Source organism: Salvelinus namaycush, chromosome 15, assembly GCF_016432855.1.
Source record: "Salvelinus namaycush isolate Seneca chromosome 15, SaNama_1.0, whole genome shotgun sequence".
NCBI classification, from domain to species: Eukaryota; Metazoa; Chordata; class Actinopteri; order Salmoniformes; family Salmonidae; genus Salvelinus; species Salvelinus namaycush.
This window is the reverse complement of record NC_052321.1, coordinates 32,917,388-32,942,287: the sequence shown is the minus strand read 5'-3', so window position 1 is coordinate 32,942,287 and position 24,900 is coordinate 32,917,388. Positions and strand designations below refer to the sequence as shown.

At 41.6% G+C, this 24,900-nt stretch overlaps 1 protein-coding gene across 1 annotated transcript in view; it reads left to right on the top strand.

The window, feature by feature from the left end:
- mipol1 (mirror-image polydactyly 1) overlaps positions 1 to 24,900 on the top strand; it is a 71,616-nt gene that overhangs the window by 12,005 nt on the left and 34,711 nt on the right. The window contains exons 3-7 of the mRNA XM_039009790.1: positions 10,815 to 10,902; positions 11,876 to 11,955; positions 18,780 to 19,110; positions 21,544 to 21,682; positions 22,725 to 22,830. Coding sequence (XP_038865718.1) covers positions 10,815 to 10,902; positions 11,876 to 11,955; positions 18,780 to 19,110; positions 21,544 to 21,682; positions 22,725 to 22,830 — 744 coding nt within the window. The remainder of the gene's footprint in view (positions 1 to 10,814; positions 10,903 to 11,875; positions 11,956 to 18,779; positions 19,111 to 21,543; positions 21,683 to 22,724; positions 22,831 to 24,900) is intronic.

Genomic DNA, 24,900 nt, shown 5'->3' with positions numbered 1-24,900 from the left:
TTGGCAGTAAGGAAAACTGAGCCTGAGTTGGACCATCCTTTCTAAAACGTAATAAGTGAAGTTAGACATTTTTCAAGCCTATTGAAGTGCTCTAAACTGTGGGTGTGACTGACATATGTTTTCCGAACTAGCCTATTCCATTTATCAACAATTATATCAAGTCTTTCTTCAAACAGGAAACAGTTGCATTGTCCTTGGTTCGCTGCTAATCTTCAAAATAAATAGAATGGAAACAGGGAGCCCATAGGCATAGACAGTCTGAACACCATAACAAATATGTTTGCCAAAAACCTCTTATTACAATTTATTTGACTTAAATTAATATTTTCATCCATATTTTCCAAAACCTTTAGGCCTGTTACTCGTTAGTGTAGATCCTATTAATCCACAGATGTGGTGCTGGTAGTCCTCATTTGACAGTGTTCATCTTCATGACAATGTGAAGTGTTTTCAAAAGTAGTTTGAATGATAAATGTTGTCCTTTCATAGAGAAACCACGAGTGGTTATCAAGCATAGGGGATTGCTGCAGGACTGGTGGGGGACAAAAACAGGTAGCAGCTACTGCAGCAATCAATAACTGCCCCAAGGCTGGTAGCCTATGCATTTTCCTGTTACAGTAGAGGCTAGTACAGCTGAATAGGACAATTCCCAACTGTAAGCACTCTATGTTAATTGAAGCTGTTTTGACCTAGCGGCAGGTTTGTTGCGTTACTGATATGCAGATGTATCCTGCTCCAGCTCTGCTTGTCCTACAACATCCTAGTGCAGGAGGGTGGAGCCCAACGACTGGAGCAAGATGTAGCCCGACACAAATCCTGATATTAATACATGAAGGGCCTCAGAGGAAGGCGTGTCAGCTTGTCTGTGACCGGTACCTTGTCAAAAACTACACCTGGAGGCATTGTGGCTCACATTAATGTCAGCCCTGAGCCCCTGCAGGTACCCCATCAGACCCCAGCAGACACTGGTGGACATACACAGATAATGAAAGCATACAAGGATGACAGGCACATTCGCTCCTAGGTCCCAGCCTCTTGTGTTTCAACCTCTGTGAGACATGAAACCGTCACAGTGTCTCAATCAAGTCTAATCTGTCTTTAGGGGTTCATTTAATCTCTAGTTATTAACCTTTTCCTACAGAGCCTGTGTCTGCAAGCAGCGTTGAGCTCTCAGTTCTCAGATCCTACTAGCAGCCGTTCGTCATCACTAAGCAAATCCCGGATTCTCTTTAAAACAAGAAACACTTTGCTGCGTGGGTCTGTCTGACTCACTTTAATGAGACTGACTCAGGCAGGTGGAACAATGGGTGTCAAATATCCTAACTTGTCTGAATCTTGGACATGAATATGCTTTGAGGATTATCACGCGGTTCGTTCAGATGATTATGTGTCCATCCATAGTTAAGCAACAGTCAGAAATAATCAGAGTGGTTCCTACTTGTCAAAAAAAGGTTAACTTAACATGTTCTGCAAATGGAGAGAATTTGCTGTCTAATAAATATGGGTTATCAGAGATCAAAATAAGTGTGCCTTTTTTCTAAGGGTAGTTAGGAAATGCTGCTTAGGCCTGCCCTATTTATTATGTATTATTATTTGTGTAAATTGAATAAATATGTGTTTGCCTTGAACACCGATAAGTGGATGTTCAATATGAAATCATAGCTCTGTATGAATTTGAGAGTCTAACATTTCCCAGCGACGTAGCTAGCTCTGTTCCAAGTCAAGTGGCAGGGCTACCATTACACTGGACTGAAACACATAGCATCCAGAAGACAGCTTTTTGAACTCGCGTCTGGTATGTCTAATTCCTGTGTATCTATCTGTCTGCTGACTGCTATTTCTCCCACCGGAGAATTCAAAGTGCAGCCTGCCTTCAAGCCCGGGCCAAATAACAAACAATGTAAAGTTTCCTAGGGAGTTGAATTGGCTCTCTGAACAGGGAGAGAAGAGCTACAGTCCCAGAGAGCTTTTTTCTTAGCAGGTGGATCGACCTCTGCCCTAACCCTTACTCCCTCCTACTTCCCCCGCTCTTAGAATCAGTCTCCCAGGCAGGAAATGTAGTGTTTAAACCCATTGGGTCAGTGATACTAACAGCACCTGGTAGCGGTGTGGAAGAAACCGTTTGGTCTCTAGTCTTCCCCCATCATTCACGACCCTCTGCCATGTTCCTCCAACACCCACCCACCCAGCCTCTCACTGACTCCCCCCTCCACCGGGGCAAGAGGCGCACTATCGGCACGTTTGGGCTACCATGTGGGTCTGATTGAAGTCCTGAAATCCTTGGAATTGAGTGTGGTGTGGCCTAACAGGCCGCCCCGCTTCCTAAGTGGGTGGTCTCACTCTGAGCGGTAGGCAGGCACAGGGATTCTCAGCCTCTGTCCCTCTTTGTCTCCCTGTGTTGGTTTAGGGAATAGACACAGGGTGGGCACTGTTAAAACTGTGCCTGGAGTGATTATTCTGATCTGGGAGAGACCACAGCACATACATAGGCTCAAACACACATTGTTGTTGTACAGGTTTTGGATGTTTTTGTGGTTCACTAAATTAAACATCTTAATTATTGAGTTATTCATGTTTTGTTAGCATTTCCCATACAAAATCACTAAAATCACTATGTGTAATATAGCCTAAACCTTCCTTGTTGAAAGTAGCTTCTAAAATGAAGCATCTCTGGTGACGATGGATACCCTGTTGTAACTTTAGCCAGCTGCCAGGAAGGGAATGGTGTCCAGTCCAATGTCTTGTTAAGGAATTTAAAATAATTCACCAGGAAATCAGCCTATTGTTTAGTCTCTGCTAGGTCTCAATAACATTGCAGCAATGTTGTGCAAATGCTGCATTGCAAGTCCCCCTCAATTGTGACCACACACCCGATGACCGCCTATGAACCATAGAGCAAAACAAACCGGGCTGGCTTTGCACAAACGGTCACTGCTGTGACCAATGCTCAAACATCAAGCGCTAATGAGGACCTCTTGGTTGTGCTGCTGCTGTCAGACCTGGGTTCAAATAGTATTGTTTTTCTTTCACATGCTTTAAGCTGTAGTTGATTGAGCTTGCCTGGAATACCAGGGGTGTTTGGACTCTTTGGGACTATCCCATTGGTTCCATTGTGCCAGGCTAGCTCAGTCAAGCAATTTGAAATGAAACCAATACTATTTGAACCCAGGTTTGATTGGTTGGTTGTGCTGCTGTGATCAACCCACAGCCACATTCACCCTCCAGACGAGCTCTGCAACGCACAATGGTGCTGCAAGGCAGTTTTGACGGCTAGGAAAACATGTATTTAAATCCAACTTTGAATATTTTTCTGACCTAAACCCCACCTCCCTTCCTCCCCTTATCATTATATTAGCTACTACAACTTATAGCAAGGCATCTTAGACACTGAAACCTTTTCCCTTTTCCTTTGGAAAGAATCCTGGAATGTTTGAGGCTGTTTCCCAAATGGCATCCTATTCCCTACCCAGGGAATAGGGTGCCATTTTGGCTATGGTAGGGCTCTGGTCAAAAGTAGTGCACTATGTAGAGTGTAGGGTGGCGTTTAGGACGCTGGCTGAGTGTTGATTCTAGAGCTGGGCCACTTGTCTCCTGCTGGTTGTTCTGAAGGACAGGTCGAAGCCAGAGCATCACTCATCCTTTACAAAAGCGCTTCATTTGGATTCCGTCCTAGCGCATAGCAAAGGTTCCTGTTTATAAGCATGTTAGTAGAGGGATTTTCTTAACAAAAGAAAACACCCCAGTATAAAGTCCTCCTTAACACTAAAATAATCATTGTGTGTGTGTGTATGTGTGTGTATGTGTGTGTATGTGTGTGTGTGTGTGTGTGTGTGTGTGTGTGTGTGTGTGTGTGTGTGTGTGTGTGTGTGTGTGTGTGTGTGTGTGTGTGTGTGTGTGTGTGTGTGTGTGTACACATTGTGAATCCTCACATTGAAATGTAGTGACTAATGGATTGTGGGTCTTAAAGCAGATGAAATAATAGTTGGACAAATGATGTTCATTGAGGGTACTACTAACTTAGTCCTGTAGTAGTGAGTAATTTAGTGCTTCCTAACAGTTGCATAAAGAACTCAATTTACCCTAACCTGTGGATGTCACAATATTGCACCATGCAGGTATAGAGGGAAAGGTGAAAAGAAGGTAAGGATGTGAAACTGCCTGTCAAAGCTCGGCCACGTCATGTGACCCTGAGTTGACTCCTGAATGCAGGCGGACCCACCCACCTATCCCTCCTCAGTAGTTTCTGTAGAGTGACTAATAACATGTCCGTTCTTGTGACACACCACTCTTTACTGGTTTCACAAGCCTGTCGGTTACAATGAGGCTTTGTTTGGTGTTGTTACGATGACACAACATAACACTTTTGCACTTACAACCATATAATTACATATTAGAAGTATTTTGGGTCTCCTGACCCATCCTGGGTTTATTCCCATTGTTTGGCATCATTTATTCATTATCTTCATGAAAATATCAGGATTTCACACTGGAGACACGTAGTTGATTCCACATTGATTTTTATGGTCAATTGATCAATTACGTGAAACAAGCATTCTAATAGAGAATGTGAAGGGAAAATTACGTTTTCATTTCCCAACAAGAACTAATGTAGCCAAATATGCCGGAACGTATTATCTACTTATGGATAAGCCAAGGTTGTCTGACACAGATTTAGTCTGTTCTGAAGTGCTAGTGTTAAGGTAAGGTAAGCAAGGAAGGACCAGGGATGGGTCCTAAATGCCACACTATCCCCTCTAAAGTCCACTACTTTTGACTTGAGCCTAATACTCCCTAGTCACAAGTGAATATGGTGCCATTTGTAAAGCTAGTTTGTTGTTCTCTGGAATAAAAACGGTTGAGAAATCCTGGCTAACTAGATCTAGACATTTTAGGTAGGGATCCAAAGGAGTATGTCTATCTTGCTGAGTGCTGATGAGTAGTTAGCCCTCTGGTTGATGCTTGATAGATCGTCATTATTCAGGCTTTACATTCCCAATAAAGCCTCTGCTAAACCCAAAGCATTGAATATATAATCACATGTGATCGCTGTAATTCAAATAAGCACATTGGATCATGTGAGTGACAATAATTAGAAATCTGATTATCTGCACTGTATTTGCACTCTTGTTAGCTTAGCTGATAAGATTTGTCTTCCTCATTCGTCCAACAGTATTAAGAATTTAAACAAGCCCTTTATAGTGACTAAGGCCATACACACTGTGATGGGTTTGTGTTATCATGTACTTTTAGCCAAGCTTGATTCACTGTGTAAACGGTGTGTTTGGATAAATGCTATTAGACAGCGTTGACATTGATTCAAATGCAACCGCTTTTGAATTTTACCTCAGACATCAATCTTGGCTTTTTCGTCACTGGTTGTCAGTGCTCCCGAGTGGCGCAGCGGTCTAAGGCACTGCATCTCAGTGCTAGAGGCGTCACTACAGACTCTGGTTCGATTCCAGGCTGTATCACAACCGGCCGTGATTGGGTGTCCCATAGGGCGGCGCACAATTGGCCCAACGTCGTCCAGGTTAGGGTTTTGCCGGGGTAGGCCGTCATTGGAAATATGAATTTGTTCTTAGCTTGCCTAGTTAAATAAAGGTTAAATAAAAACAAATCTTCTGAAGAGCTTACAATAGATTTGTAGAGTACTGGTAAGCGGTGACTTTTCACTTCCACAAATAGACTTGATATGAAATTGTAACTATACATATAGCTAGCTATAGTTTAATTTTCAAGTTACCATCACAAAAAAATCCTGTATCCTTTTCTTAGGCCTACATACTAAGGCTATGCATCATTTTCCATAAAGCGCTTGTGAAAACAGGTTCACTATTTCTCATAGTCACTTTATGTGCAGAGGCTTTAGGATCACCTTTACGTTTTCAACCAGGGATACAATGCAGTAAGTACAATCAGACAGAGCGATGCCTTTTTCTCTCCTGAGTGTGAGATAAGATATTCAGGGACTGATCTAGCAGTCTGCAGGAGGGTTTTGTGCTCTAAGCTATTCACTCTGCACAGCTGTCACACCTACAAGGGATTGGGAAGGGTGGGCTTGCTTCCTTGGCTCTCCCCAAGCCTCCCGGCTCCCGGATTTTTCTCGCCAAAAATTAGCTGGATCTTTGTGAAAATGAGGCACTCATCCCGGCTGATTCTGCAGGTCATTCCTCCCCCCCCCCCCTTAATGCTGGGGGATCAGAGCTTTCCGTCCTGTTGACAGACTGCCACCCAGAATGGATCCATCCTGCGGAGGATCTGCAGTGGTGCGGCTTTCACCATACTTTCCCCCATTCCCCAGGGCTCAATTCAATTATCACTATCACTGAGGCTGAGCCTCCGATAGATAGAGATCTCGTGGTCCAATTCCTTCCTCTCAGGGCTTCCAGTCTACCATCAGAGAGGCACTAAGCCCAGGTATAGGCCTAATCAGGGTGTAGGCACACATTCACACACCATGATTAGTGAGGTGGTTTAATAGGGCAGCTCTACTGGGTGGATGTAAACTATTTGACCAAAAGTTTTACTTTCCAATAGTCTTTCACTTTGACGTAGCAGCATAAGTTTGAGGGGGGAAAAGTTCTGCAAGAGTGATGAGACGCAGGTTCATCATCAATACTTATTAGAGGTGACCTCTCTCTGCCTGCACCGTGGTAGTGGTGTTGTCTGAGGTTTACCTTTGTCAACTTAGCACATTTTTTTGGCAACAAATATGCATTGTCTCCTGAAAGGTGGAGTCACTTGTACACAGCACTAGTACCTCAAACAAAGTTATGCTGTCTGGCGGGAGACAATGACGAAAATGTCATTCGCTCAGTTCTCTTAGAAGTTGTAGCCACACATCTATCTAGCTTTAGAACGTAGTTATGTTATAATGTATATCACTTGAAAGTGAACAAATGTAACTAGCTATGTCACAGTTTCAGGCAGGACACTGGCGGCTGTCAACAATAGCGGCTGTGAAACGACCTCAACAGAAAGCTCTGCATCACTCGTCGTGGTCGGCCATTGTGTGTTCCCTCTTTGTTCGCCTCTCACACACCTCCTGCTCTTTCTTTGCCCTCCATTTATCTTGTGGGAATGGTTAATATTACACACAGATCAATATTTGTCCCTTCAGAGGTCCTCAAGTTGAGTTTTTTTTTTTTTACCAGTCTATTCAGCATTTTGTCAGTTTTGACGGTGGATTTAACTATGAAATGGAAAGGTGCTCAGGTCAGTTGCTGCATAAAGGCTGAAATGTGCCCTGGCTGGCTCGGTGCTTCATTGTCCATACCTTTTAATGTCATGGAATTCCACCCTGTACTCGCCTCTCTTTAAACGACCCTTTACAAATTACCTGTTCGCTTTCTTTTAAGAATAGCCCCATGCCCAAATATGTAGCACTGGCATGTAGACCTATGTAAGAACCCTTTGTGGAAGTTTTGAGTGAAATGTTTTTGAAAGTTTGAGAAAAGATCTTTGTCATCATTTGGATTAATGACTTAAAGCCCCCAATAATTGTCTAACTTTGTTGTTCTAAAAAGGTTCTTATTTTATCGGCACATTAGGCTTATGTCTCCTGATAGTTTCAGAAAGAATCGGTTAGCTTTCACTTATTTTTTTTATGGTAAACATAAAACTTGTATTTGAAAAACTAGTGATTCCATACCAGTTGATTCAAATGAGAAATTGGTTGTTTTTCTTGTATTTTTAGTATGAATAATACATGTTAACTATATAACCACACTGTTATTGCAATAGTCAAATCAATAAACGACATAAGTTAAAGTGTAATACATTTAATAAAACAATTCCACATGCCATAGATGGGCCTTTTGTGGAGCAAAATAGGAAGAATGTATACTAAATCTTTTCATCCCAGGGAAGTCAAGTCCATCACCTGCCTTCGAACAGGCAGCCCATGACAATCAACTGTCTCAGCAGGTGCCCTCTCTGGGTGTTAGTGTTCCATGTCGTATAAGATGTATGTTTACCTAACCACCTACTACATTCTCCATCCATCTGCATTTTACTGGACGAAAAACCATAAGCACGCCGCTGCACAATTAAACCTGCTTTAAGTTCCTCTCCAGATTAATGTCTGTATCAAAATTCAGAAAGAATAGTGGGAAGATTTGAGGCCTGAGCTAGAGGATTCACAGGGATTTTGTATGAAGCCCATTTAATCAGGATAACACTGTTATTAATATTCATCAAGTCAGCTGGAATACAAATGACTGTGGAATCTGGAAACTTTTGCCGCGGAATATGTATTAAATGCAGCTTAAAAAATTAATGGAATTTTGTTTATATTAGGGGGTGAGTGGGGGGGAATGCAAAACCCGGTATTGGTTGACTGAGATTGGGCTTAGATATTTCTTTTTGAAGAATTCCATCTTTGACAGACTTCAAAGGCTTTTTCAATGAATGCGATGCATGAATGGTCATTTAAAAGGATTTAAAGACATTACGCTGCAATAATTGTACATGAATAATAAGTAGCCCACAGAGGCAATTAGCTCAAAGTCTACAAGGCAAGAATATGAAGATCACAGAAAGACAGGAAAGGACAAAGAAAATGAGAAAAGTTTGAAATGCCGGATAAAGCTGGTTTCATCATTTAAAGGCTATTGGCATGGATTTTAAACCAGCACTCTTTCACCATTGTTTCAATTGCAGGCATCTGTTTGTCTCTTAAACATCACTTAATTGAAACAATAGTATATGAATTCTAATCCAATTCATGAATCGGGATAGCTCACAATTTGAGTTAGGGTTCTCTTTAAGCACCCAATTATGTTCTGTTGACCATACCAGGCACTTGTAACATGATTGATCAACATGCATACTATTTCTGAAATAAATTTTTAAAAGTGCCCAACCTTGCTTGTGGGAAATAATGACCTTGACAAAAAATGACCATAATATAACTGCTAATCACCATGAAAGGATTTACTATGATGACTATAAGATGATGATTGGATTGATTGGTTCACATGTATTCATTGATAGGCAGGTCTTTGTATCTCCCACATAACCTCCTCCAAGTGCAACATTAAGCTTTAAAAGAGCAACTCCCAGACTCTCATCTCATGGTGCAAAACTTCTATGAAAGGATAGAAATAAAGTATCTTTTTTGGGGCGGAATGGATTATTGGATCATATTTCATTAAGGCTTTGTTTGGTGATTCGCTGTGTGGAAACCCACGTCAATCAATGATTCAAGTTCGTATTTTGTCGAGCTGCGCCCTTTGCCGTTCCAATCCCATCTCGGTTCCTTCATTCCCCCCCCAACCAAAATGATGAGAACATCAAAAGGTCAGGTTTGTATGCTCTGTTTTTCTGCTTCTCCTTTATCAAAGCTACTTTCTCATGTTCATGTTAAAGGATTACCAATCTCCTGAGCCATACCTACCACTGCTACCAGCCGTACCAGCTCAAAAGTCCCTCTCCTTCTACCAAATCCTCCCCCAAAAGACTAGCTTTTGCCCAGAGTCTATCACTGGGATTAATGGAGCCCTGTTGTTTCTCCCACAAAAAGCCAGTTGTCCGTTCACGCCTCACCGTGTCAGAGCTGAATAGCGTGTGAGCAGTGTGTGAGCAGTGTGTGAGCAGTGTGTGCTGGCTTACAACACAGGGATAACGTTCCACTGGCATCTGCCCTAGAGGTCACCCACCCGCCAAGCACCCAACCTCCCAAGAGCTTTCTCTTTTTCCCTCTCTTCTTGTTCACTCAATCACTCTTTCTCCCTCCTCTCCTAGATCCGTCTCTAGGTCTCCTTCTTCACCTAAACTCTCAGTGGTTGTGGACCCACAAACTCATATGCCTTGTTATTTCTGTCTTTCAACAACCCTAGCCCTCTTCTAGAAACATTGTTTGGGCCATCCGTATACCCAAAAGAGAAGGATAGAGACACTTCAATAGCCCTTTCTGGAGATTCTAAAGTGATTTGTATATCTATCAATATCTATATGGTTCATACAATAGAAACCACTTTGTGCCTCTGAGGTGGCCCCACCTTCAGAATGCTAGCCCAGCTCCCATGCTGCATCTGGAAGGATTCTGTTGAAGTCGCTTACTGCAGTGGGTGTATTCTAATTGTCTTTTGTCTTAGCCCCTTCACCACTAGATGGTAGCCCTCTCCTACAGTGTACACACACACACACACACACACACACACACACACACACACACACACTGCCTAAGAGCAACAGGCTCCCTTCCTGCTCCCTCCTCCAAACAGTGAATGTCAATGGTTCCCTTAATTGCTTCCAGTCAGTGTATTTGTTGCTTGCTTATGAATTAACTTGCAGTTATCGGAACCAATTTAACAGCCATCCTTTAATTACACCTGAGTAGAGGCTGAACTTTAATTGGTGGGGCTTCCTAACGAGCAAGGAGGATCTGATACGGGGCTTGAGCAGTATTAAATGACTGTTTACTTTCCTGATAACTAAAAGCATTAAATGATATCTGCGTGACAGGATTATGATTTGTTAATTGCCGGCATACATTAGTGCCTTGATAAACTGTTAGTTAGAGCAATGTTACGCAGTGGAAAGATAGGGAGTAGATGATGAGATGACTTAAATAAAGCACCATTTCACTCTGCAAATGAAAGATGTCGGTCTTGTTTTGCTATACTCAGGGAGGTTATTAAAGATCCTCTCTCTGCAGCAGAGGTACCCCTGAGATCATATTGACAGGCTATAATTAATACTAACCTTTCCTCTAGGCTAATGTACTGTAAAGTGCCTGCTTCGGTGCCTCCACCGAAATGCATTTTTCCTGATTTTTAAATGAATCATATCCATTTCTATATTATTTTCAGCTAATCCTAAAGTCAATGAGGAGCTGAAACAAAGACTGCCCTCCCCAGTAAGGCACCAACGCTCAGAGACCACGCTGCCACAACTTGGGTAAAGATGCCGTCGTATTATTCTCCTCCGCTCGTATGTACTTACATTGTTTGGGTATGGCTTTTCACCCACGTGACAAAAAAACGTTTGTTATAATATTACGGGATGTTTATCAGTGTTACTGTGACGACTCACTGCAATAATGACTTCTTCTTTGTCGAGTTGTGTGTTCTAAATCCTGAGCGAATGTTGGCTACAAAGGCTAAAAATACAAGCTCGTAGTCTTCTAGTTTGTTCATCCTCAGTTGAATGCGAAAACTAAATTGGATACGAATACAATTAGCTACTGTACGGGGAGTGTGTGCACTGTACACTATGTCAATGTGTTAGGTACCTTTGTTCCTGCATTGTCGATTGTGTTAACATGATTTTCATTGCACCCTTGTCTTCAAAGAGCGTTTTATTTCTCTCAACAACACCCTCTTTCAGACTCAATGCTGTTTGTAAATGTCCACAAAAAGATCAGAAATAGACCCACCACATCCTGTAAAAAGGATGCTAGGAGACTTTTTCCAGTTTAAAGATGGTTAAGACTTGCTTGCCGTAGCTTACAGGCTTAGCACTGGGAAGGTCATGCTGCTGTGACAGTGTTGACAGTGATGAGCTCTCTTTTCCCTGACCCCACGACTCACCTGTCAAGTCCCTGCTTGCGTCTCAAAGGGCACCCTATTCCCTATATAGTGCACTACTTTTGACCGGCGCCCTATGTAGGTAGGGCGCCATTTGGGACGCGGCCCCTGTTAGCTATAGCAGTGGCCCACTTGAACATCTGAGCTCAGGCCATGCTCAGCTATAAATTCTACCATACCCATCCATGCACTGCAATATTAATGGATATTAGCAGTAGATTCAAAATCATTTTGAATTCATTTGAGTACATTTTGAATTGTTTCATTTGAATTCTTCATCTAAGTTTCTTCAGAATTTCACCTTTCGTTCCGTCAGTTTAAGTTTTTATTTTGCTTTATTTCAGAAATACTGACTTGGGAGCCATTTTGGGCACAACATCAAATCAACTTGTACTAGAGGTACCTGACAAAGACTGGCCACAAGGTATCTGACCTTTTTTTTAATTCTTCTTCCTATCTTTCAAGACACAAAATATAACATTTTGTAAATGGATATCTTTCTTCAGTGCTTGAGCACTAGGCTGGCTGTATGTATCTGTGTTTGTAATTGCACATTATCGGAATATTTTGTCCACTTCAGTATTTGGAAACCTGTGTAAATGACTGCAGATTTCAGAGCCTGGGTGTTCCTGCCTGTTTACCCACTTGCTTTAGTTTCAATGCTGTTCCATGCGATACATAAACATTTATTTACAAGTGTAAATCACTTCCAGCTACGGTGTCACTCTGCCATCTAATAACCGTTACCTAGACCGTCCGAAGTCATATGGCACTGCCACTATTTAGATAAACAGAGTATTTCCCCATTGATTTATATGTACACTAGATGACTGACAGGGGGGTGCTGTTTTGAAGCCACCGCGCCTCCATCTTGGCACTCCCTCACCGTTGTAAAAAAATATATTTTGGAAGCTATAGAAATGCATTTACTAATGTCTACATTTGTTTTGCCACATGTATTTTATTACATACACCTTAATGCATACTTAAAATTATATTATGTAAGCTAAAGATAACATTTTTAAATATGTTTCCAAAAATTCCTTAAAGTTAAACATTTTTAAAGTGCTAATGTAAAACAATGGTTAAATAAATGTAATTTTGTGCTTGAAACATTTCATTGAAAGACTGTAGAATTCCATTCATTCCTATGGAGGACTGCTACTTCTGGGGAGTGCCAATATGGCCGACCGATGGCTTCAAAGCCTCTCATTGGCCAATACATAGCATCAGCATTCCAGGGTTTATATACGTCATTGGTATTTACCCACCCTTCACCAAACACTCCTGATATGTAAATGTATTCAGCTCCTCTGCTCAAATATACATTTGGGCTGTAGCTAAAACACTTAGTCTTGCTAGCCAAACAGCTATTAATGACATGGCCTGTACGGTTATTAGAAGATGGCAAGCAGAGTGGTGTTTCCTGTGGTATCAGGAGCGAGCCAGAAAGGAAAGCAAAGGCTGCTGGCCCTACTCATCATGGGTACATATACTTCTTCCTAAATGTCCTCCCGTACTTGTTGGTGTGTGCTATCGGCCTCCTAAGCATAATCATTTATATGATTTACTTGAATCGAATTGTTGTGATCACAATGTATTTGCTGATAGGAAATGTATTCCGCTTGGCGATTTTAATACCAATGTGCACTTATCACCCAAGAAAAGTTAAATGCCCTGTACAACTTTGATCAGTTATTTGGACTAAAACAACTGATTGTTGAGCCAACCCATGTGTGAATTAACAGTAAATCAACTTTGGATTTGATTATTGTATCAGATCAAGAGAAAGTCTGTCAGTCAGGAATCTTAAATATTGGTTTTAGTGATCATATGGTAAACTACTGTACCCGTAAGAAATCAAAAATCCTACTTGAGCCAGGTAATAACTACATGAAGGTACGGTCTATGAAAGGAATGTTTTGTAGAAGGACTTGTAATTTTGGATTGGTCTCATGTACTAAACTGTGATGATGTTGATCAAACTTGGTATCTTTTTAAAGATATTTTTCTGTCTGCACTCGACTCTCTGGCTCCGGTGAAACAAATTCAAATCAAACAGCGGTCAGGGAAATGGATCACTTCCGAGATCATAAGGAATAGGGATCACTATCTGGCCAAATTCAGAAGGACAAATCTACAACAAGATTATTGTGGTTATATTAACTGTAGAAACCAGCAATATACAAAATGGATAAGGCCAAATCCCAACAATACAAATCAAATTATATTGGTCACATACACATGGTTAACAGATGTTATTGCGAGTGTAGCAAAATGCTTGTGCTTCTAGTTCCGACAGTGCAGCAATATCTAAGTAAAATCGAACAATTCCACAACAAATACCTAATACACACAAATCTAAGTAAAGGAATGGAATAAGAACATAGAAATATATATATATATATGGATGAGCAATGTCAGAGCGGCATAGGCTAAGATGCAATAGATAGTATAGAATACAGTATATACGTATGAGATGAGTAATGCAAGATATGTAAACATGATTAAAGTGGCATTATTAAAGTACATAGACACTGTTAATGAGAACTTACATCAGCCTCGTAAACTGTGGAACATGTGAAAGGACATTGGCTCATAAACTCCCCATAAGGTAAAATCTTGTAGTATTGGCCTGGATATTGATGATGTTTTATTCCATGACCAGGAAAAGGTTGCAAATTATTTTAACACTTTTTTTACCACTATAGCCTCATCTCTGATTAAGAAGTTACCGACCTGTTCTGGACACTATGGCCAGTCTTTCATGAACAACTTTTACCATAGTTAAGGTATCACAAATGACTACTATGCTTATTGAGCACAAACAAAGCAACTGGGCTGGATAACCTTTCTGCAAGATTCATAAAGGAGAGCCTTCCTGCAAGATTCATAAAGGATGGTGCTTGTGTCACTGCTAAAATGATAACGCATATTGTGAACCTATATTGGAAACTACAGGCCTGTGTCGATGCTCAGCACCTTGTCCAAAGTTGTTGAGAGATTAGTTTTTAATCAACTTGAAGGATACCTTCTCGAGCACACACTTCTTTATGAACTCCAGTCTGGCTTTAGAACAGCTCATTCCACGGATACTTGCCTTATCCACCTTTTTGACCACATCAAGCAGGAAAGTGAGAAGGGTAACTATACAGGTTGCAGAAAGCTTTTGACACTGTGGACCATGATATTCTCCTGATGAAACTGAAATGTATGGGTCTAAATGATGTAGCAGTGATTTCGTTTAGGTCTTATCTGACCAACAGAACACAAGTATGTAATGTTGGTGATGTTCTGTCAGAGGCCAAAGAAATATCCTCTGGAGTACCACAGGGATACATTTTAGGGCATCTCTTATTTCTTATATACGTTAATGATATGCCAGATACAGTAAAGCGAAAACTCCTGCTTTATGCTGATGACTCAGCCATACTGGTATCAGGGAAGGATACAGTTTACATAGAGGAGACCCTGAGTAAGGAATTGCGTTTTGTTAGGGATTGGTTAACTGACAACAAATTGTCGCTACATTTGGGGGGGAAACTGAATCGATTTTGTTTGGAACAAAACGTAGATTGCTTTAGGGCTGACAAGATAAAGGTAAACTGTGCAGGCAAGGAGATTGAATCTAAAACAAGTTAACTTATCTTGTTGTGTCCCTAGATCAATCCCTTTCTGGAAACCTGATTGCTGCTAAAATTCTTTCTAAAATGGCGAACAAATAGAAATGTATATATCTATATCTACACTAGATATTTTAACAGTTGTGTAAAGTACTTAAGTAAAAATACTTGAAAGTACTACTTAATTAGTTTGTACTTTACTATTTTTATTTTTGACAACTTTTACTTTTCACTACATACATTTTCCTTGACACCCAAAAGTAGTTGTTACATTTTGAATGCTTAGCGGGACAGGAAAATGGTCTAATTCACACACTTATCAACAGAACATCCCTGGTCATCCCTATTGCCTCTGATCTGGCGGACTAACTAAACACAAATGCTCCGTTTGTAAATTATGTCTAAGTGTTGGAGTTTGCCCCTGGCTATCCATAAATGTAAAAAATAAAATAAAAAATGGTACCATATGGTTTGCTTAATATAAGGAATTTGAAATGATTTATACTTTTACTTTTGATACTTAAGTATTGTTTAGCAATTACATTTACTTTTAACACATAAGAATATTTAAAACCAAACACTTTTTGACTTTTACTCAAGTAGTATTGTACTGGGCGACTTTTACTTGAGTCATTTTCTATTAAGGTATCTTTACTTTTACTCAAGTATGATAATTGGGTACTTTTTCCACCACTGTATTTTAACATCAAAGTTAAGAAACTGCTTGTCTCAACCTTGATTCAGTGTCATTTTGATTATGCCTGCTCTGCTTGGTATAGCGGGCTATCAAAAAAGCTGATGCAGGTCATGCAAAATAATGTTATCAGGTATATGCTGAATGTCCCCCCTAGGACCCACATTAGGGGTACAGGAGTTCTGGGAGGTGGGCTTGTTGCCTTTGGAGTCCAGAGTGAACCAACTTAAACTTAATCATATGTTTGACATCTTAAATGATCGTGCCCCAGGTTATATGAAAAACCACATTGTTATGGTCTATAACCAACACAGTTAAAATACCAGAGCTAGTGTTAGGTCTTGTAAAATCCCAAGAGTAAACAGACCTGCGAGGAGCAAATTTTTCTATACAGGGATTTGTCTATGGAATAGCTTCCCCCTTTTAGATCAAGCAAAGAAAAAGTAGAAATGGTTTTAATTTGGACACGGTTGTCTAAGTAAGAGAAACCACTCCACTGCCCCTTGTACTGCTGGTCAGGTGTATTCATTTGAAGGATCGGTATGATGTGCAAGGAATAGATTGTTTTAATGGGAAATTAATATGGTTGATTTTTAAGGTTAGGGAGAAGTGCTGAGGATAGGGCCACTTTTTAGGATGTCAATATAAATTTAATGTATTTATGGTTGTTTGTAATTTTGTCTTGCCTTTTATTCATTATATGTGTTATTGTTTTTACCATCGAGGACCACTTTGGAAACAAGCGTTTTAATTAATACTTTTAAGTGATATCCTCTGGGTCCACATTATACATTTTGTTGTATATGTCTGTTACCCAAAATAAATTCAATTCAATGTTTCTTCTTGACTTTTACACTTTTTACCACATAAAACGTCACATCTGTCCTTGCAGCCCCAGTCTTTGAGTTGATTTTTCTCATCCTTGAAAGGAGAATCTCCCTCAGTTTTTCCCCATAGGAAACAGCCAACAGCCCATCCACTGTCAGATTAAACAACACCAGCTCTCACCATTGGGAAATGCCATACTTTGTGGAGGCAGTTGTCTTTGTGGGGACCCGCCACGACCAGATAAAAAAAAAAAAAAAGTGGTAAACCAGGTTTAGGAACAATGTGTCCCATATTTTCAGTGTGACAAAGGGGGCTATATAAGCGCGTTTGGTGTTATTCATGTTTGAATTTACTGTTTGCATTGGTGAGTCTTAAAGAGAATACTAATAATTGTCTGCAACAATCCAGAGAGGAGGAGCCTGGCAACAACGCTACGAGGAGGCGGCAGACCTCCCTGATCTCGACTTCAAAACCTGACCTTTCGCAAAATAATTGTCACCGCTAAGCTGGAGCTTCTTTTGGACATAGTGGGGCAATGCTGCTCATGGGCTTTTCCATCACAACGCATTTATTAACACAACAGACTGCTGCTTTAAAAAAGAAAAACGTTTGATGCAATGTTTGATGCTCTTTAAACCAGCTCATGTTTGAATTCTACCACATTTGAATTGCATTGATGTTTTATTCCTTAAAATATATTTTGTAACCATAAAGAGGAGTCATTTTTCATGCAACGCTTGAATGAGGAGGTCAAGTTGGAACTTGGAAGGCAATCATACTTTAAAGTACTGATGGGAAGTTTGGCTCTTTTTACTATCTCGGATCTTTTCGACTCTTTCAGTCAAAAGAACGACTCTTTCGACTAATTTCGTTCATTTGATTCAATCATGCCTAGTACTCAGGGCCCCCTACCGGTGAACGATGAACTGAAAACTCGAAAGAGTCATGATTCTACAAAGCCTCTGACAAGTTGTTCACCATAGGTGGCTTATTTGAGCTGTCATTTGTGACTGAGACTTGTAAACATGTGCTTTAAACAATGTACATTTGTTGATTTCTAGGCATACCAATAAGATTATGTCTTGATACATTTGAAACTAGGCCTAGCTGAGGCCGCAACCGGATTAGATTGTGAACGACTCTTGGCGGAATGCATTGCTTGACTGCAGTGTGGGTGATAAGCAGCGCAATGTCGTTTGCGAACTGCAGGCCCCCAACGATTCAATCTCAAGTTGGAGTTTGTTGAGCAGAGGCTGTGTATGTAATGGTTCTACAAAGCTATGTCCATCATCACATTCAATAATCAATTAATTGCGTTCGCTCTTCCACCATGCCAGATTAATTATCAGTTCTAAACATGTATTTTTCTTTTCGATGTTCATAATAATCATAACTTGACCTTTTTGAATATGATTTTCTTTAAAGCATTTTAGCTTATTTTCTATCAGGATTGAGCATTAGAATTTGACTTGAAAGCTTGGAACGTTACTTTAATCACTAAGCAGACACTCTTATCCAGAGCGATTTACAGGACTAATTAAGGTTAAGTTCCTTGCTCAAGGGCACCTCGGCAGATTTGTCACATAGTCGGCTCGGGGATAGGGAATGCTCTAACTGCTAGGCTAGCTGCCGCCCTTTCTCTCCCTCTCTTCTCCCTCTTCTCTCTTTCTCTCTGGCTCAGCTCTCAACAGAAACATTTACAGAGCACCATGTAGTTCCCTGCCAGCACCAGTCACCAAGCCTCTTTGTATTCCCTTGTTTCCTCAAGAAGCCCCCCCACCCCTCCCCAAAATGACTGAAAATAGCCCATTCCACTAGCTCATAATTCACTGGGTCTTTAAGTGGAACAATATTGTCATGGTCGGTGTTGAGGATGCTCTTAGATGTTTTATTTCTATTCACACGCCACTAATGTCCGTTTATTTTCTTACCACATGTTCATTTAAGCATTTAACCGTATTTTGCACAGTGATTGATGTGTAACCATTTTCCCACAACTTCCGAAGGATCTTGAACAAAACATTTAGCAGATGCTGCCTGTTTTTTTTTATAGCATTTGTACCCTATTAAGCTTAATTCATTCTGTCATCTCGGTAACTTTAGTCCCCCAGTATTTCAGACCCATAGAGGAAGAGAGTCGGACATCCAGATCTCCCTCACCCCAGGCCCACCACAGGAGATCTCCCTCACCCCAGGCCCACCACAGGAGATCTCACTCACCCCAGGCCCACCACAGGAGATCTCCATCACCTCAGGCCCACCACAGGGCTCCAGACACAGGCAGGAGGATGGAGGAGGAGAGGACCTCCAGCCGGAGCCCATTTACCCAGGACGGCTACAGGTCAGAGGGTCACAGCCAGGGGTCGAACGGCAGTCCTCCAGTCTACAGAAGACACCTCGTCCCTCCAGACTCCAGCCAAGCTCTCCAATCAAGGTGAGCTCTCTTAGAGCCCAATCGTAACTAACGCTGTAGTCAGAAATACGTAAATCATATTTTGGTCAATAGGTGATTTTTGCAAAAAACAAGTTACGTGCACGGCTCCCAGAAACACTTTAACGAGAAACACATACAGTGCATTCGGAAAGTATTCAGACCCCTTGACTTTTTCCATATTTTGTTACATTACAGCCTTATTCTAAAATTGATTAAATAATTTTTTCACTCATCAATCTACCCATAATGACAAAGCAAAAACTGTTTTTTATACATTTTTGCTCATTTATAAAAAATAAAAATCACATCACATTTACATAAGTATTCAGAACCTTTACTCGGTACTTTGTTGAAGCACCTTTGACAGCGATTACAGGCTCGAGGCTTCTTGGGTATGACCCTACAAGCTTGGCACACCCGTATTTTGGGGAGTTTCTCCCACTTTTCTCTGCAGATCCTCTCAAGCTCTGTCAGGTTGGATGGGGAGTGTCGCTGCACAGCTATTTTCAGGTCTCTCCAGAGATGTTCGATCGTGTTCATATCCGGGGTCTGGCTGGGCCACTCAAGGACATTCAGAGACTTGTCCTGAAGCCATTCCTGCATTGTCTTGGCTGTGTGCTTAGGCTCGTTGTCCTGTTGGAAGGTGAACCTTCGGCCCAGTCTGAGGTCCTGAGCACTCTGGAGCAGGTTTTCATCAAGGATCTCTCTGTACTTTGCTCAGTTCGTTTTTATATCGATCCTGACTAGTTTCCCAGTCCCTGCCGCTGAAAAACATCCCCGCAGCATGATGCTGCCACCAACATGCTTCACCGTAGGGATGGTGCCAGGTTTCCTCCAGATGTGACGCTTGGCTTTCAGGCCAAAGAGTTCAATCTTGGTTTCATCAGACCAGAGAATCTTGTTTCTCATGGTCTGAGAGTGTTTAGGTGCCTTTTGGCAAAGTCCAAGTGGGCTGTCATGTGTCTTTTACTGAGGAGTTGCTTCCGTCTGGCCACTCTACCATAAAGGCCTGATTGGTGGAGTGCTGCAGTAATGGTTGTCCCTCTGGAAGGTTCTCCCATCTCCACAGAGGAACTCTAGAGCTCTGTCAGAGTGAGTATCGGGTTCTTTGTCACCTCCCTGACCCGATTGTTCAGTTTGGCGGGCGGCCTGCTCTAGGAAGAGTCTTGGTGGTTCCAAACTTCTTCCATTTAGGAATGATGGAGGCCATTGTGTTCTTGGGGACATTCAATGCTGCAGAAATGTTTTGGTACCCTTCCCCAGATCTGTGCCTCGACACAATCCTCTCTCTGAGCTCTACGGACAATTACTTCGACGTCATGGCTTGGTTTTTGCTCTGATGCACTGTCAACTGTGAGACCTTATATAGACAGGTTTGTGCCTTTCCAAATAATGTCCAATCAATTGAATTTACCACAGGTGGACTCCAATCAAGTTGTAGAAACATCTCAAGGATGATCAATGGAAACATGATGCACCTGAGCTCAATTTCGAGTCTCATAACAAACAGTCTAAGTACTTATGTAAATAAGGTATTTCTGTTTTTTATTTTTAATACAAACCTGATTTCGCTTTGTCATTATGAGGTATTGTGTGTAGATTGCTGAGGAAAATGTTTTATTTAATAAATGTTTGAATAAGGCTGTAATGTAACAAAATTTGGGAAAAGTCGAAGGGTTTGAATATTTTCCCAAGGCACTGTACATGTACCTGTGAAGGAGTATCTGTACCCACTATAACACTTGGCAATATTGGCGCATGAAGATGATGTAATAAAGCGTCACTCCAGTCATTTTAATATAGCCTCTTTGTTTCCTTGTGTGTGGTCTGTCTGGTAACGAGCTGTTTCTGAGTGACCTAAACCTGTGTTTCTACAACATAAAGATGTGCTACTGTATCTTTGTCCTCTTGTAAAGATATTCAATCAAAGGTCACATGATTTGGCATCTGATATGAAGGTCTAGATAGATAGATAGATAGATAGATAGATAGATAGATAGATAGATAGATAGATAGATAGATAGATAGATAGATAGATAGATAGATAGATAGATAGATAGATAGATAGATAGATAGATAGATAGATAGATAGATAGATAGATAGATAGATAGATAGATAGACTATAATTTGAGGCATTGCTGCGCGGAATCATATTCCTGGCTACAAGAGGGAAGTAATCTACATGGCAATACACTGCCGTAATACCTTAATATTACCTTAAAGGTCAACTGTATAATTTGCCTAATATAACAGAGTAAATAAAGACACTGTAATATGCCTGAAATAGTGCAGAGTGCATCCCTTGCGTATTTGATAATTGCGTGTCTGTTTCGTTGGAGACAAGGCTATAACTAATTTGTGTTGCCGTTCGCTCTCAAGTTTTAATATTGTTGCTCTCTCTCTAATCAAATTATTTTTCTCCCATAATGCAGTATAAAAGAGGACCAAGGAAACATTAAAGTTAGCAGTAGTTCCTTTGACTCCAAAAAGCAAAGCCTCGTCCTTGACAAAGAGAAGAATATTGCCTTCCTGCTGAAGGAGCTGGATTCACTCAGAGAGCTCAATAAGAAGGTAGGTTGAAGTGTTAAAGGAATCTTGCCCTGCTAGATACAGGTCCTAGCTAAAATACATGGCATTTGTGGTTCCAGCTTTTTTTCACTGTTTGTAATATATGCAGTATATGCTATGTTTTTGATTGTGAGCAATATCTGTTTGTGACTCAAATGTCCTTTGTCTTAACTTGTCCTCTTCCTCTTTAAATAGATGATTGTGTTGTGTCTGTCACAGCTGCCAACTATTGAGTGTACACCTCTCTTGTCTGTCCACAAACGTTACCCGCCATGTCCAAAGCATATGACTAGCTGGTTATGCTGTCCTGTCCTGTGTTTGGTCTGGAGCATGCCCAGTGTCCCTCTGTGCACAGGCTGCCTCCTTGCAACTGAGCGCCTGTTAGAGAGGCTGTAGCCACAGAGAGGCCCTCTGAAACGGCTATAATTGATGCCTCTGGTTTGCAAGTAGCTGTGACTCCTGACAGAAAGTCAGGAACAGTTCCCAAGAGTCTGTTTTTGCTGGCAGGGCCGTGAGAGCCGACTCTGAGGACTCAACTGAGGCATGTTTTCAAAGTGCGGGGGGGGAAAACACCAACTCGGAGCAAAATATTTAAGACAGGAGGTTAAATCTATCACTAGGTCTTGTAAAATATCACTCCCTGACAAGATTTATAGGAGTTCAATAGCAGTGCTTCTTTTTTATTGGCGTCTGAAATAATGTGATGTAGAGGCTCGATTGTATAACTTGTTATAGAATGCCTGAGTGATAGTATCTATATAATGTTCTGTTTGTTAAATGGATGGTTGTCACCACCCGGGAAACTACAACAGTTATTTAGTATGTCGTCAAACTTCAGGATGGAGTCAGGTGTCTATCTGGTGTTTTGCATTACCGGTAGGTTTTTGCTACTGTCTGTGAGTGAAGCAAGTTAGCGAATATGTCTGGACACGTACTGACAGGCTGCAGCTCAGCATTGGTTGGGGTCAATTCCATTTTCAATTCATTTCTCAATTCAATGAACGTGCCAATTTTGAAGTCTGTCTGATTTTGTGCTCTCTGGCAGCTCCGGGACAAGTTGGCCATGAGGGAGAAGGAGTTAGAGAGCAGGCTGGTGGACGCTGAGCTAATGCAGACTCAACTGGATGCCCGGGCCTGTGAGAAGGCTGGAGGTACGGTATGGAGGGGGGAGAGGCTAGGGGAGAGCGGACAAACCCTGGGCCTGTGAGAAGGCTGGAGGTACGGTATAGAGGGGGAGAGGCTAGGGGAGAGAGGACTAACCCTGGGCCTGTGAGAAAGCTGGAGGTACGTTATGGAGGGGGGAGAGGCTAGGGGAGAGAGGACTAACCCTGGGCCTGTGAGAAAGCTGGAGGTACGTTATGGAGGGGGGAGAGAGGACAAACCCTGGGCCTGTGAGAAAGCTGGAGGTACGTTATAGAGGGGGAGAGGCTAGGGGAGAGAGGACTAACCCTGGGCCTGTGAGAAAGCTGGAGGTACGTTATGGAGGGGGAGAGGCTAGGGGAGAGAGGACTAACCCTGGGCCTGTGAGAAAGCTGGAGGTACGTTATGGAGGGGGGAGAGGACAAACCTTGGGCCTGTGAGAAGGCTGGAGGTACGTTATGGAGGGGGGAGAGGCTAGGGGAGAGAGGACTAACCCTGGGCCTGTGAGAAAGCTGGAGGTACGTTATGGAGGGGGGAGAGGCTAGGGGAGAGAGGACTAACCCTGGGCCTGTGAGAAAGCTGGAGGTACGTTATAGAGGGGGAGAGGCTAGGGGAGAGAGGACTAACCCTGGGCCTGTGGGAAGGCTGGCCGTAGGAAGGGTCAAACAGTACAGTACAGACAGTACAATACAGTACATTGAGGATAATAACATCTCAAATAAAGCCTATTATCTGACCAGTTATATTTTTTTCTGCGCTGTAATGTAAAGTGATGGCCCATAGGATTTTCAAGATGGCCTAAAGGCAAGCAATGTCTACAAGATGAAGTTAGAACGTAGTTCACCTCAGGCATTTTATCCCTGATGAACTTTGGTAGAAGAAAAACGGAGATGTCAAGTGTGGAAAATAATTATACATTTGTTTTACATGCAACTTGAGTATCAAAAGGAATTGTAACTTACTAATCGTATTTGTTAATGTAATTTAACCGCTCCCAACCTTCACTGAACAAATATTAGAATTTAGCTGAGCAAATAACTTCTTTTCTTTACTATTGCTTTTCTTCTTAGGTGAGAGCCCTCTCAACCCACCTAATAATTCAACTAAATACCGTACATCGCGCTGCACAATTAGCAGCTCCAATTGTGCCTTTAATAAATTTAAAGTGTGTGTCGTGTAGCCTATTTGCCGTCCTCATATTAATATGATTTGCATGGCTCAGGGAGGCGATGTTTAATGAGCAAATTCCAGCTAAAATGCTATATTGATTTTCTTACTGAACTTTGTAATGGCTTACAGCGAGGCTCACTGTTTATCATTAAGCCATCTCTGAGACAGTAGAGGAATTAGCTGTTGATGGATCTCAGGGGCTCTTTCGTAGTGGGATTAACAAAGGGATCTGAAGACAGTGGTAATCCCAAAATCTGCTGGTTTTAAGGAAGCCGGCATACAGCGCAGGAATTTCGGGACCCGGGTCAGGTGTAAGCTGAAGGGAAATCTCTCCCTGCCAGGCTACAGAGTCTGTATCAATAAGAAAAGTTTTCCCTCCATGAGTGGGACAGACAGAATTACATAAAAGCACTCATGGATGGACTATTTTTCTTTTTGTCTAACTCAGTATGTGCTCTTCATAACTCAAACTCAATTTGGCAACACATTAGACAAATCATTTCACAGATCACTCTCACTAAAACCTGTCCAGTTTTCAGACATTAGAAGAACACAATGTTTTTGGCTTGAAAATGTTTGTTCAACCTTGTTTATCAAATCAAACGTCTTGAGTTAGGGTTAAGAACTGGCCAATCTCTTAACCATTGTGAGATGATGAGTACTTGCTGATGTTGTGACAATGTAGACCAACGGCCTGTCTCTGAGGCGCAGACACTGTGTCTTTATTGCTTGGGGCAACTATATGTCCAGCCTCTGTGGAGATCACCTCAGCAGTTCACTTCCCCACAAAATGAGTTTGACTGGAGTTAATACCTGTGCCACAGTGTTTCAGTGGCAATAACTTTCTTCCACAGGGAGCTTATCGTTGTTATTGAGCAGTAACTGATGGTCAGAAACTAAGAACAATGCTT